At 40.1% G+C, this 13775-nt stretch overlaps 2 protein-coding genes across 11 annotated transcripts in view; one reads left to right on the top strand and one right to left on the bottom strand.

Moving 5' to 3' along the window:
* Positions 1–2992, top strand: part of ECPAS (Ecm29 proteasome adaptor and scaffold) — a 91534-nt gene extending 88542 nt beyond the window's left edge. For both annotated transcript variants that reach the window (XM_048850792.2, XM_048850791.2), the window contains exon 49: positions 85–2992. In XM_048850792.2, the coding sequence (XP_048706749.1) occupies positions 85–224 (140 nt within the window). In that variant the 3' untranslated portion in view covers positions 225–2992. The remainder of the gene's footprint in view (positions 1–84) is intronic.
* A 4216-nt stretch (positions 2993–7208) lies between these two features.
* SMC2 (structural maintenance of chromosomes 2) overlaps positions 7209–13775 on the bottom strand; it is a 51163-nt gene continuing 44596 nt past the window's right edge. For all 9 annotated transcript variants that reach the window (XM_075128842.1, XM_075128841.1, XM_048850799.2 and 6 more), the window contains 4 exons: positions 13656–13772; positions 10650–10810; positions 9491–9638; positions 7209–8223 (listed from right to left, as the gene is read on the bottom strand). In XM_075128842.1, coding sequence (XP_074984943.1) covers positions 8035–8223; positions 9491–9638; positions 10650–10810; positions 13656–13772 — 615 coding nt within the window. In that variant the 3' untranslated portion in view covers positions 7209–8034. The remainder of the gene's footprint in view (positions 8224–9490; positions 9639–10649; positions 10811–13655; positions 13773–13775) is intronic.

The raw sequence follows: 13775 nt of genomic DNA, 5'->3' as shown, positions 1-13775 counted from the left end.
TATGATGTCCGGGGGCCTAGTTACTTTGCATCATTCGGGTATTCATTTGAAAATGCAGCTGCTTGTCTCCTTTTATCCACGCAGAGTCTAAACAATGGGACAGCCTGCCGCTGGAAAGCAGAGAGCTCCTCATTGGCTCCCTTACTACCATGGTATTGGACAGCAGACCTGAGCTGCAAGAGAAAGCATCTTTTTTGAAGAAAACACTTGAAAACCTTGACTAAATTGTAAAACACCAACAGCAAAGTGCCATGTAAAACAAAAACAAGTGCAGTGTGATCTGAAAACCAAGTGGGGAAATGAAGATTAATCTGTAGCATGCATCATTCCTTGGCCAAAATAAAAAAATGCCTTAAATTCTGTTCCCCATTAACTGTATTTTTACTGTTTTAAGCAGCTGGTTAGTAAACAACTTTTAAGTTGTGGAAAAAAATAGTTGGATCAGTAAATACCTCTAATGATGTGCCCTAAAAGACTTATAGGTGTGTAACCTAAAAGAAGTATTAAGGGCAAGAAGCATCTGATTCTTAAAATAGGCAAAGGATGTAACTTAATTTACTCTGGATCCCAAATGCCCCTGTAAAGAATTGTTGAAGGTGGCTGAAGAACCAACAGCTCTGGAAAGTTTAAACGCTTATTTTCTTTTCACCCTACCTTGCATGTGGAGGCTTAATACTTGGTGCCCAAATAGTGATTCTTTAAGTCTCTCCAGGAGATCGGGAGCAACTAATATTTGTATTAACAAGGGTTGAAACCCTGCCTCCATTAACAAGGGTTGAACCCCCATTGACTTCACTGGGGGCAAAATTTCATCCCAGAACTCCCATCTCACGGCTAGCCCAATCTGGTCCTCCCTGGCACACGCTCCCACCCTTTGTGAAATGTGAAAGGCAGAATATTGTTGACTTATTTCCTCCATCTCTGACTTCAGAGTGGATTTAGCAAATCCATGCCCCCCTTCACAGCTAATGGATCCCTGCTTCCCACATTTTAAACAACAATGATTTTCTCCAAAAGTATGCACATGAAAGAGCACTTTAATGAACTGTCTGGGGCTGAGGTGGTTTGGATCTATAAGACAGGACAGGTAGGGAACACTGCTCTTCTCAAAGTTGTTTTGCATGACACTCCTTAACTGCAGCAAAAAATGACACTCTCCCCACCCCCAAACTTTTTCTAGAAAATGTTTTTCCAGAGTGTTCAGTTTGCCATGATGGAAATTTTTATAGTAGTAGTTTTTTTTTTTGTTTTGTTTTTTTTCATGTTTGTAACTCTGTTCTTGCTTTGGAAAGCTGTAACAATGTAGACTTCTCAATGTTTGTAACAAACTGAATAATCTATCAGTCGCCAGCTCACACTGGTTTCTAGAAAATACTTTTAATTTGCACTTAATAAGAAAGACCATATCTGCATTAACATGGAGTAAAAATTCTATTTGATTAAATGGCCATGCTACCCTGTCCCCGCTCTTTCTCTTCTCAGACAAAAGGCGGAAACCTGGATGCTGTGACGACAGGCTTTAGAAATGTAAAATGACCCCTGTAACCTTAGCATGGGTAGGGCACCGCGGTGGTGATTATGAAATAAAATCATGAGTGTTGGCAACCTCACAGCCATGGATTTCAGCAGAGAAAGTCTTGTTGTTTTCTTAAGGACTCCTTCCCATCCCTTTCTGACTTAACCTACAGGGGGGAGAGAATCTTGCAAATAACCTTGCCAACAGTCATTGCTCCGGGTTGCTGGCACAGTCAGGATTGAGCGTTCAGTACCTGCCTTTCCCTCAGGTCTGTGCTAATTCACGTTCAATGGTTTTGCTACTGTATTAGCTTAATAGTCTGACGTGGTACCTAGGGGAAGGGGCAGTGCAGTCCATACTCCTCTGATCAGAAAATTTCAGCCAACGGTGGGGTAAGCCTCTTACGGCACTTACTGTATCTGAGACCTCAGCCAGCGCTACTGCATCGTGTATTAGCACACATTAGGCAATCCCTCGGAGCTGGTGCTAAAATGTTTGATCTATGACTTAGCGGCAGGGAGCTGCTGTTTGTTTACATTGTTTGGATTACCAAGCACGTTTGTACATTTTAAAAGCTTATTGGGCAAATCACTTGCATAAGATGGTACCATTTAAACAACTGGCCTTCCATGAAATCTTTTCACAAGAGCTCATTTTTGTAGGAATGAGAATTCCCCTTGTTGCTTTGCCGTCACCGTTGTTTGTCTGACTTCTTCTTTTTCATATAGTTCAAAGCAACAGACGGTTACGGTAAACCAAGCACTCCCAGTCTCTTGATTTCAGCAGGGACGTGTATTGTGAGCAAGTACCTAAGATTGTTATGTAGCTATAGGTAGAGCAACTGGGCTAGCTGCCATATTCTGCTAGGGGTGCATAGTTCATAGAAGAACAGGTTCTAGAAATTCTATTGACAGCTGGGGCCAGGATTATTGGGAAGCTGGAGATGGAGTATTCGAATCTCTGACGCATAAAGCAATATGTTTTTAATGATCAAAAGTACAGATTCAGAATTCTTCTAAAGCATGTGCCTATATACAGAACCTACCTGCACAGAAGTTGATAATGAATTTAAACCAAGGTCTGAGGCCTGATTTCACCCCCCCTTTTCATTTATAAACTTGACAGGAAAAAAGAACAAACAGATGTGGCCTTCCTGGAGTTTTTCCTCTGAAAGTGATTGCACTGTGTAAACCACACTGTACTTTGCCCAAGGTGGGCATTTCTTGTGCTGCTGAAATGCTGCTTTGTATACAAGAGTGAGCTGGGCAAGTCTGACACTAGTGCTCGTTCTAACCTGCAAGCTCTTGCTTAAATGGATGTATGTTAAGAAACGTTTTCTAATGTTGCAAGGTCTCCATCGAATTCAGTGCGATCGGTACTTGGATGTTGACGTATGTAAATGGACTGATTGAAAGAAAACCCTCCCACTTACCAAAAAGGTAACATTAAATAAAGGTGCATGACCTGTTCTTGGAAGCAACTGGTAATTTTTTCCCTATTGCTGTGTCAAAATTTCAACTATCCAGCACTTTCCAACCTTCAAAGCTGGCATTAATGTTATGCCCAAGTCATATATGACTGGTGTTCTCGCTCTGTCCCCAACCCAACAGAGCAGTTCAAGCCCCTGTCTCATCCTTCAGCTCTGGGTTACTGCCAGTTAGCATAGACTGCACTGATGGCCATTTCTGGCCTGCTGGGGTCAGCAGGGTTGTATGAATGTCAGCAAAGGCAGGACTGGGCTGTGAGGCTGAAAGTTACATAATAAGCAGTGTTCAAAAGTCTCACCTTTTGAGCTATTTATCAAAGCCACCAAAGTGATCGGAAACCCCCCCCAGTGTACAATGCTGGGCAGCTCACTGCCCAAGCTTTGGTAAAGGGCAGAAACCATAAGGAAGAGCAAGAGTTCACTAAGGCCATGTTGGGGTTTTTTTTTTTCTTCTGAAATAAAGTGCACTGCACACACAACTGCACCTTGTACAAATAAGCTATATCAATACCTACATGCACACTAAGTGTGGTGTTGCAGTAATGATTAGGGCTGTCAATCACAGTTAACTCACGATTACTCAAAAAAACCCAAATCCTGATTAATCACCCTTGCAGTTAAATAAGACTACTGACTGAAATTTATTAAATATGTTGGATGTTCTACATTTTCATATGTATTGTATTCTGTGTTGTAACTAAAATCAGCGTGTATTATTTTTGCTTACAAATATTTGCACAGTAAAAATAAGAAATAGTATTTTTCTATTCACCTCATACAGGTACTGTGGTACAATCTCTTTATTGTGAAAGTGCAACTTACAAATGTAGATTTTTTTTGTTACATAACTGCACTCAAAACCAAAACCATGTAAAACTTCAGAGCCTACAAGTCCACTCAGTCCTACTTCATGTTCAGCCACTCGCTGAGACAAATACATTTGTTTACATTGACTGGAGATAATGCTGCCGGCTTCTTGTTTACAATGTCACCTGAACATTAGACCAGGTATTTGCATGGCACTTTTGTAGCTAGCATTTGCAAGGTATTTACATGCCAGAGATGCTAAACAGTCATAGGCCCCTGACATGCTTCCATGCTGATGACAGTCATTTAAAAAAAAATGTGTTAATTGAATTTCTGACTGAACTCCTTGGGGGAAAATTGTATGTCCCCTGCTCTGCCATATATTTCCCACACTCTGCCATATATTTCCTGTTTTAGCAGTCCTGGATGATGACCTACCACATGTTCATTTTAAGAACACTTTCACTGCAGAGTTGACAAAACACAAAGAAGGTAGCAGTGTGAGATTTCTAAAGATAGCGACAGCACTTGACTCACAGTTTAAGAATCTAAAGTGCCTTCCAAAATCTGAGAGGGATGAGGTGTGGCGCATGCTTTTGGGAGTCTTAAAAGATAAACACTCCGATGTGGGAACTACAGAATCTGAACCACCAAAAAGGAAAATCAACCTTCTGCTGGTGGCAGACTCGGATAATGAAAATGAACATGCATCGGTCTGCGCTGCTTTGGATCATTATCAGCATGGGTGCATGTCTCCTGGAACAGTGGTTGAAGCATGAAGGGACATATGAATCTTTAGTGCATCTGGCACATAAATATCTTGCGACGCTGGCTATAACAGTGCCATGTGAATGTCTGTTCTCACTTTCAGGTGACACTGTAAACAAGAAGCAGGCAGCATTATCTCCTGCAAATGCGAACAAACTTGTTTGTCTGAGTGACTGACTGAACAAGAAGTAGGACTGATTGGACTTGCAGGCTATAAAATTTTACATTGTATTATTTTTAAATGCAGGGGTTTTTGTACATAATTCTACATTTTCAAGTTCAACTTTCACAATAAAGAGATTGCACTACAGTACTTTAACTATCTTTTTTTTTACAGTAAATACATTTACAGTGCTCACTTTATTTTTTGATTACACTTTGTGTTGTGTTTAATTGAAATCAATATTTGAAAACATAGAAAACATCAAATTTTAATAAATTGTATTCTATTATTGTTTAATAGTGCAATTAATCATGATTTAATCACTTGATTAATTGCAATAAATTTTTTTAAATTGCTTGACAGCCCTAGTAATTATATCACTCATTACAGTACTATACAGTTTGTGTGTGACAAGTTCTAAAGGGCTATACTGCTTGACAAGCCAACATGGCAAACTGAACTGGTATTTAGTTCAGTCTATCTTAAAAAGGGACCCAGAATGACACTGCTTCAACAGGAGAGGGTGAGGGAGCTCTACATCCGATCACCTCATAGCTCAGGGGTTGGCCCATGCTGCTGTAAGGTGAGAGAGCCACCTCTTCAAATACTTTCTCCCACTTTGGCAGAGAAGGGGGAATTGAACCTGGGTCTTCCACATCTCCAGCAAGTGCTCTAACCCCTGGGCTAAAACTTAAGCCAACAGCAGCAGCACCTCATCGAGCTGATTTCAGAGGGTGGGTTGTGGCTCACTAAACAGAGCTAGACAACTTCCTGCAACCTGGATTGATTTAGGACACACCGCATCTCACATGAGGTAGCTTTGGCAGCTCCCTGCATTCTAAGGCACCTCTCTGTCACAGTTCACTGTATAGGGAACCTTGTCCATTATCACAGTGTTGTTCCTGTGCTTTCCTAGGTACCTAAAACATTAGGTGTTGTAATGTGAAGTATCACAGCACCTAAATTGCTGCTTGGTAGCTGGTTCTCAGATTTCTAACTTTCAAAGAAACAAGATGACAGGTCTTTTTACTGTGTCAGCTAGTGCAGAATTACTTGCTCCAGGGGGCTGCTTATTGTCTTCAATGATACAAGCCATGAGGCATCACCTGCTTCGTTTGCCATGCTAGTAGACGGGGGTGATCTTTGTTCAACGTCAATCAACTTCTAGTTCTAGCTCTTTAAGCATTACAAACCATTCCTTTCAGTGAGAACTCTGTATCCCTTACTTGTTACCCTCCACACTGCACCTAACATCAAAAACGTTAAAGAGTGGGAGAAAGTCTGTATTATGGCAAATGAAGGATTGGTTTAAGGGAGATGAGGATAGCAATGGTTTGTACCATACAAAAAAAAATTAAGAAGGCCCTGCTGTAGAACTGAGCTAGTGCACATTGACCTGGCCAGAAACAGGCCTAATAGATGCAGGTGAGGGTCCTTTTCTATATGCATGTAACTGGGAGCTACTCATTGAGGAACAGATCATTTTCAGGTCATAATACGAGATGACTAAGTGCCATTAGTAACTTGGTAAACGCACAGCCAAATTGCCGCTGGACGTACCCTTTGCCCACAGGTGTTCCAGACAGTCAACTAGGACACACTGTTATGAGCTGAGACAGCTACTATGACAAGGAAGCAAATCACAGGCAGACTTGCATTGTTTTTCCCCACCCGAGCCACAATGGATTTCTAAAACTCCACTCACTAAACAACACAATGATCAGTAAAATGGAACTATTGGAAAACCAGATTAGGGCCCAACAAGAGGTGGACTGGGATTTCAGGAAGAGCAAATGAAAAAAGTTCAAAACTTGTTCCAGCTAGGTACTGCACTGTTGAAGATGCATTGACAGCATATCCAATTAAAAGGAATCACTGCTGGGACTGATACAATGAAGCATCTGGTTTTTTACTGTTCTGTTTCTGAGGTAACAAGAGAATTTGTCCACTGCAAGGGAACATATCTACTGATCTCCTTTCCAGATCCAGCATCTATACACAAAAAGCTCCAGAAACAACTTTAAGGGACTTAGAAGAAAACCAGATTTCAGAGTAGCAGCCGTGTTAGTCTGTATCCACAAAAAGAACAGGAGTACTTGTGGCACCTTTGAGACTAACATTTATTTGAGCATAAGGTCTTATGCCTCCCTGGCAAAGCTCCAGGTAAGTTTTGATGGAGGGAACACCTCTTTTGAGCAGTAGTTTGCCATCCGAAGAATTCTGATGAAAGTCAGCAAGATTGTTTGATCCAGAATCAAACGATTCCTGCAGAGTATCTTTCCCTTTGTTCTTGCTTAAGTCAACTCGTTAGACACTGATTTTATGAACTACATAACTAACCCCAAGACGAGTCAGAGTAACATAGTTCAAGCTTATTTAAAACTTGCCCAATCATAGTCACATGCCACTCCGTTAAGTGGTTACCTACCAGGTGAGAAGAGAAACCAAAAGTGAAGGTAGGCTTCATGTTTGAGCTAAAATCATTTATTAACAACACAAACAAATTAAATATTAACATGGCAATTTTAGCAACTGTAAGAAAGTCATGGCTTAGAAGGATAAGAAGTTACCTTTCCCGTTTTGCTTTTTTAAAAAGTCAGCAGTATAAACATTAGCATTTCATTTTTATGTTGTATTCTTTAGCAATCAAGCTTCACTCAAGTATTTTCAATTGCTTTTTGATACAACATTTAAGAACTCCATTAAGCAGTCCCTATTCTCCTACCTTACTGAAATTTCACACACACATTTACATGATGTCAGAATACAAGGACCTGCTTCTCGTTTTTAAGGAATCATGATAGAAAGAAAAAAGCAGATTTTAAAAATGGAGGAAAACACTGAATTGTGAGTAGGACACATACAGAAGTAGCAACTGTTCATGGTCAGCCTGGCTTCAGCCAGTTCAATGGCAATGCTTTGTCTGAGTAGAGGACAGAGTTAGAATTTCACATATGAAACAAAAAAGGAAGGTACGTAGGATAAAACAGAGGAAGTGTCTAGAAATGAACAAGTGGAAAGGCAAAAGCAAATGGATATTTAGTCCAGATTTCTCTTTAGAAAACCAAGTATAATGAGAATTTTCAATATGAATTACAATTAGAGAATATATAAAATAAAACTGGCCAGAGTATTCACCAACTCCCTCATGCTCACTTCAGGGTTTTTTGGGTTTTTTTTTTTAAGTTGGCCATTTAGTAATGTGTTTTATGATGACATTTCCAGTCTCTTCAACATAAAGACAAGAAACACAGGACATTCCAACAGAAAGTGCTGCAGGTGGAAGTTTACTCTTCAAGCATCCACATAGGGTCTGGGTCTATTCTTCTGTTTCGCCTTGTCAGCTTTTTGCTGTGCAGATACGTTACTTCCATTCTGTGCCTGAGTATATCGTGCCACGGTGGATACACCATCTACAAACTTGGTCTTGTAGAGGACATTTGCATTGTTGAACATCCCATCCTTCAATGATACCACAATGAACTAAAGAAAGAAAAATGTTTCCACAGCATGAACACCATATCTGAATGTAAAAGGACAATAGAGATTTTAAAATTAAGATTGATAAAGCTTTCATAAAGTCATATAGGTATGGAAATAGTCTAAAAGCAACAGTTTAGATACACTGCTCCATTTATGCTAATTGGCTACTGTCCTGAGCAGTAGTTCTCCAGGAATGTTCTGAAAATGTCACCTGAAACCATAGCAAAATAGAAACCTCCCCTGCCCAAAACAGAGAGACAAGATATAAGGCCAGTTCTAGGGTTGGGATTGTTTGATTGGGCAAAAAAATAAGGTAAGCCCCATGTATTAGGCCACCCCAAATTAAGTCCTTGATGCTGAACAAGGCCCTTTCATTTCAGATCAAACCATGACCAAACAACCTGTAACTAACAGATATGAGGTGAGCCTCCTGCCTCGTAGTTGGGAAGGGCACTTAACTCTCCCTTGTGACAGCCAGAAGATAGTTCTCTCTTCTTCAGTCCTTCCCACTTTGCATGGGTGGGTTTCACAGCAGCACTTTGCTTAGACCTAGGCAAAAAACACTTCACGGATACAGCTACTACAAGTAGTATGTTCAGAGCTCTCAAACTGTGCAGGTGAGAATCTAGTCTCAACAACAGGAGGAAGACAGAGACCAGACTGGGGAGTTGGGGTGAGGTATGTCAAAAACCCATACTGATTCTGTTTCAGATTGTGTGTGGTTTTCCTATAAAGAACCCTTCATGGACCACATGAACACACAGGATCACCAGAACAAACTCCTCCAGCTCTATACGTTTTCCTGCCTAAGTTGGAATGATATGAAGATTCTCTCCACTGATTCCTGGCACACTTCATAAGGGCCCAAAATAGAAGAAGAGAAGCTATACTTTTAAAGCGGGAATCCTCAAACCTCTTAAAAAAAAAAGTGTGGACCTTATCTTAAGAGATGGATTAATTCACGGACAGAACCCTTCCCATTTGCTGCTATGTACCAGCTCTGTTGGTTACAGCAACTGGTTACAAAGAAAAACAACACGAGGAAAGTAATGAGTTTTACACTAGAAGGTGAGAGGAAGACTAGAACAGGACTCCATAAAAGTGTTTCACAGTCTGCAGAATCATCACTGTGACCTCCATGTTTTAGGCCTCATGAATCCAGAATATCTAAGCACCTTACACTTCCCCAGTTGTATACTCACACTATCTCGGAGAGCAATGAACTACACAAACAGACTACCACATATTGTTATTGGCAAGATCATACCTGGGAATGTCTGAAGTGAGTGCGAAGCATCTGTCCAATGTTCTGTGTGTGAGAAAGATCAAGGGCTGCATCTACTTCATCTAAGATGTAAATTGGAGCAGGTTTGAAGAGAAGCATGGCTAAGATCAGGGACAAAGCCACCAAAGATCTAAAAACAGACCAAAGACAGTTAATTCTGTGTAAGCTACAGGGGAAAAAATATTCTCTCCCCACTTTGGCTGCTCCATCAAAGCACAGTTTTGCTGCAGCAAGGAGATTCTGTGAACATAGACAGATACTAGAAGCTCTGGAGCGGTAGGCCAGATAGCTAATACCATGGTTTGATATACTGAAACTCAGATTTCTGCCCAAAACTTAATGAAAGATATAAAATAACCTTTCAACATTTGACTGGTTGAATTGTTACTTTGAAGTTCATGCTGTTTTACCCATTTCCAATTGTGAGTTTTGCTACATTCTCATTGGTCTACATTGTTGCTATGTTAGCCAGTAGCTATTCTGGATGATTCTCTCCCTTCCCCTCAAGAGGGTCCTCTGCTTCCTTCACCATGCTCCCACCAACATTCTCCTAGTCCTCCAGTTGCCAGATCCACCTTTAAAAGACACTGCTTAGCTTCTGGCAGAGAATGGTATTCTCTCCACAGCAGCTTACTCCCCACTTTAATATGCTAGAGGGGTACAGAGCTTTCAATGCCATGGTGATACATCTTTTGAACCAGGAGAGGAACACATTATATCTAGGAGCCAGAGACTACAAATCAAACATGGGAATAGTATTATCAATTCCTCAGTACTATCCATTTTTTTTACAGTTATTGCAACTCTCTTGTAATTAATTTCACTTATGCCACTTCTCTGTGCTCCTGCAGTTTATCGTAGTAGCTGTGAAAAGCAGTGTACTATTATTTAAATTTCTCTTTGTTCTTGAATGTCTCCATTATGTAGATACATAAAGGTTAGCTCAGCACTTTACGTTACATGCTCTGGATGTTAAAATGTGAATTGGTAAATACATCTATATTTTATTTAAGGAAAGCAAAACCCTCTACCTCTGGGGAAAAAAGAGGACCAAACCTGTGTGGCCTATATCATCAGGACACCCTGCAAGATGGAAAGGAAAACAAAAGCATAAGAAAAATAAAAAAAAAATCACACCAACCTTTGTCCTCCACTAAGTTCTGTTAAATTTTCCTTCCAGGTATTTCCTAAGGCAACCTTGAATTCCAAACCATCTAGGACAGTTTGCCCCTCAGGGGCTGCCAGCATAGCATTGGCCCCAGGTAGAAGAGTAGAGAAAATTGAACCAAAGTCTTTGTTCACCTACAAATCAGACCACCACAAATATTTTCTAAAGGCCTTTGAATTATGAACTATTGCTGTATACTTAAACTAATATTATAAACAAACACTTCATTTCTGCCCCATTGAGTCAGTTTCTTTTAACCTGATGGAATTGGCTGTCCAACACAAGATTAGCATGTGCTAGATGGTGAGAAGACAGACTATACAGAATCCTCTCTTTGTTACATAATTCAAGACAGAAACACGGTCTAGATCAGAGGTCCCCAAACTGAGGGGCACGCCCCAGGGGGCGCAAAGGACTGTTTTGGAGGGGGATGCAGCTGGGACCAGGATTAGCCCCCACAGGGGGCAACGTGGGAGTGTCACCCAGCTCTGCTCCTGGCCCAGCTTCGGCCCCTGCCCCCAGCTGTGCCCAGCCTCAGCCCCCTTACTCCTGTCCACGTACAGTCCCCCCTGAAGCTGTGATCTCACTCCCAGCCCCGGCTCTGCTGATCATAGGTAAACAGACAATGCCTTAGAGTACAAATTAATGGAAAAAAGCAATAACTGGTTTTACTTTTAATCTTTTCAATTTTTTTATTTGTATTATTGTAGCACCTAGGAGCCTCAGTCATGACCAAGACCCTGCTGTACTGGGCACTGTACAAACACAGAACAAAAAGATGGTCCCTACCCCAGGAAGTTTACAATATAAACAGAAGCCAGGAGACAACAGATGGATATAAACAGACTGACCATTGGAGGAGTACAAGGGAAACAACACAATATTGGCTGGCATCATAGTAGGCCAGCAACCTAACTGTTGTCAAGTTTTCTGTAGACATCACAGCAAAGGAGTTTTAAGGAGAGATCTGAAGGACAAGTAACTTTTAATGGATGTTTATGGGGGTTAAGACACTCAGGTGCAAGAAGCAGCACAGGAGAAAGCACAAAAAAGGTACTTATGTGAAAGGGTGCTTATTTGAAAAATCTAGCAAGTGGGCAATAGAGGTTTGTACTAAGAAAGGGCACAATTATGTCTACATGGACATAAGTGTATTGCATATGCAAAAAAATTAGGGCTACCGATTAATTGCAGTAACCTCACATGATTAACTCAAAAAAATTAATTGTGATTAATTGCAGTTTTAATCACACTGTCAAACAATAGAATACCAATTGAAATGTATTAAATATTTGGATGTTTTTCTACATTTTCACATATATTATATTCTGTGTCATAATTGAAATCAAAGTGCATATTATTTTTGCTTACAAATATTTGCACTGTAAAAATGATGAACAAAAGATAGTATTTTTCAATTCACCTCATACAGGTACTGTGGTGTAATCTCTCTGCCGTGAAAGTGCAACTTACAAATGTAGATTTTTTTTGTTACATAACTGCACTCAAAAACAAAACAATGTAAAACTTCAGAGCCTACAAGTCCACTCAGTCCTACTTCTTGTTCAGCCACTCACTAAGACAAACAAGTTTGTTTACATTGATGGGAGATAATGCTGCCTGCTTCTTATTTACAATGTCACCTGAAAGCGAGAACTGGCATTTGCATGGCACTTTTGTAGCCAGCACTGCAAGATATTTACGTGCCAGATATGCCAAACATTCGTATGCCCCTTCATGCTTCGACCACCATTACAAAGGACATGCATCTGAGCTGATGACGCTTGTTAAAAAAATAAATGTGTTAATTACATGTGTGACTGAAATCCATGGGGCAGAATTGTATGTCCCCTGCTCTGTTTTACTCACATTCTGCCATATATGTCATGTTATAGCAGTGTCAGATGATGACCCAGAACATGTTGTTCATTTTAAGAACACTTTCACAGCAGATTTGACAAAACACAAAGAAGGTACCAATGTGAGATTTCTAAAGATAGCTACAGCACTCAACTCACAGTTTAAGAATCTGAAGTGCCTTCCAAAATTTGAGACGGACGAGGTGTGGAGCATGCTTTCAGAAATATTAGGAGAGCAACACTCCGATGCAGAAACTACAGAACCCAAACCACCCAAAAAGAAAATCAACATTCTGCTGCTGGCATCTGACTCAAATAATGAAAATTAACATGCATCGGGGTCTGCACTGCTTTGGATTGTTATCGAGAAGAACCCATCACCAGCATGTCCCCTGGAATGGTGGTTGAAGCATGAAGGGACATACGAATCTTTAGTGCATTGGGCACCAAAATATCTTGCAACGCCGGCTACAATAGTGCCATGAGAACGCCTGTTCTCACTTTCAGGTGACATTGTAAACAAGAAGCGGGCAACATTATCTCCTGCAAATGTAAACACACTTGTTCAGCCAATCACTCAGACAAACAAGAAGTAGGACTGAGTGGACTTGCAGGATCTAAAATTTTGCATTGTTTTGTTTTTGACTGCAGGTTTTTTTGTACATAATTCTACATTTGAAAGTTCAATTTCATGATAAAAACACTGCACTACAGTATTTGTATTAGCAAAAACAACAAGGAGGTGCCACCGGACTCCTCGTTGTTTTTGCAGATACAGACTAACGCGCTACCCCTCTGATACTTGTATTTAGGTGAATTGAAAAACACTATTTCTTTTGTTTTTTTTATAGTGCAAATACTTGTAAAAATATCAAAAATAAATATAAAGTGAGCATGGTACACTTTGTACTCTGTGTTGTAATTGAAATCAATATATTTGAAAATGTAGAAAACATCCAAAAATATTTAAATAAATGGTATTCTATTATTGTTTAACAGTGCAATTAATCACAATTAATTTTTTTAATCGCTTGACAGCCCTAAAAAAAGGAATAAAGTTGATCTTTCATGTTTAGAAAAAAACACTCTAAATGTGAAAGCTAAATCTGAAATAACGTACCTTTTGCCAGGCAATGTTCAAAGCTTCATTTTTCTTTTGGTCAAGCTCTTCAATAGTTGCAAGTATTTTAGACTTGTCATTCTCTACAATTCTTTTTCTCTTCATTAAGTCATTATACTG

This window comes from Caretta caretta, chromosome 5 (genome assembly GCF_965140235.1).
Source record: "Caretta caretta isolate rCarCar2 chromosome 5, rCarCar1.hap1, whole genome shotgun sequence".
NCBI lineage: Eukaryota > Metazoa > Chordata > Testudines > Cheloniidae > Caretta > Caretta caretta.
The sequence above is the reverse complement of the archived record's forward strand: the minus strand, read 5'-3'. Positions and strand labels throughout refer to the sequence as shown.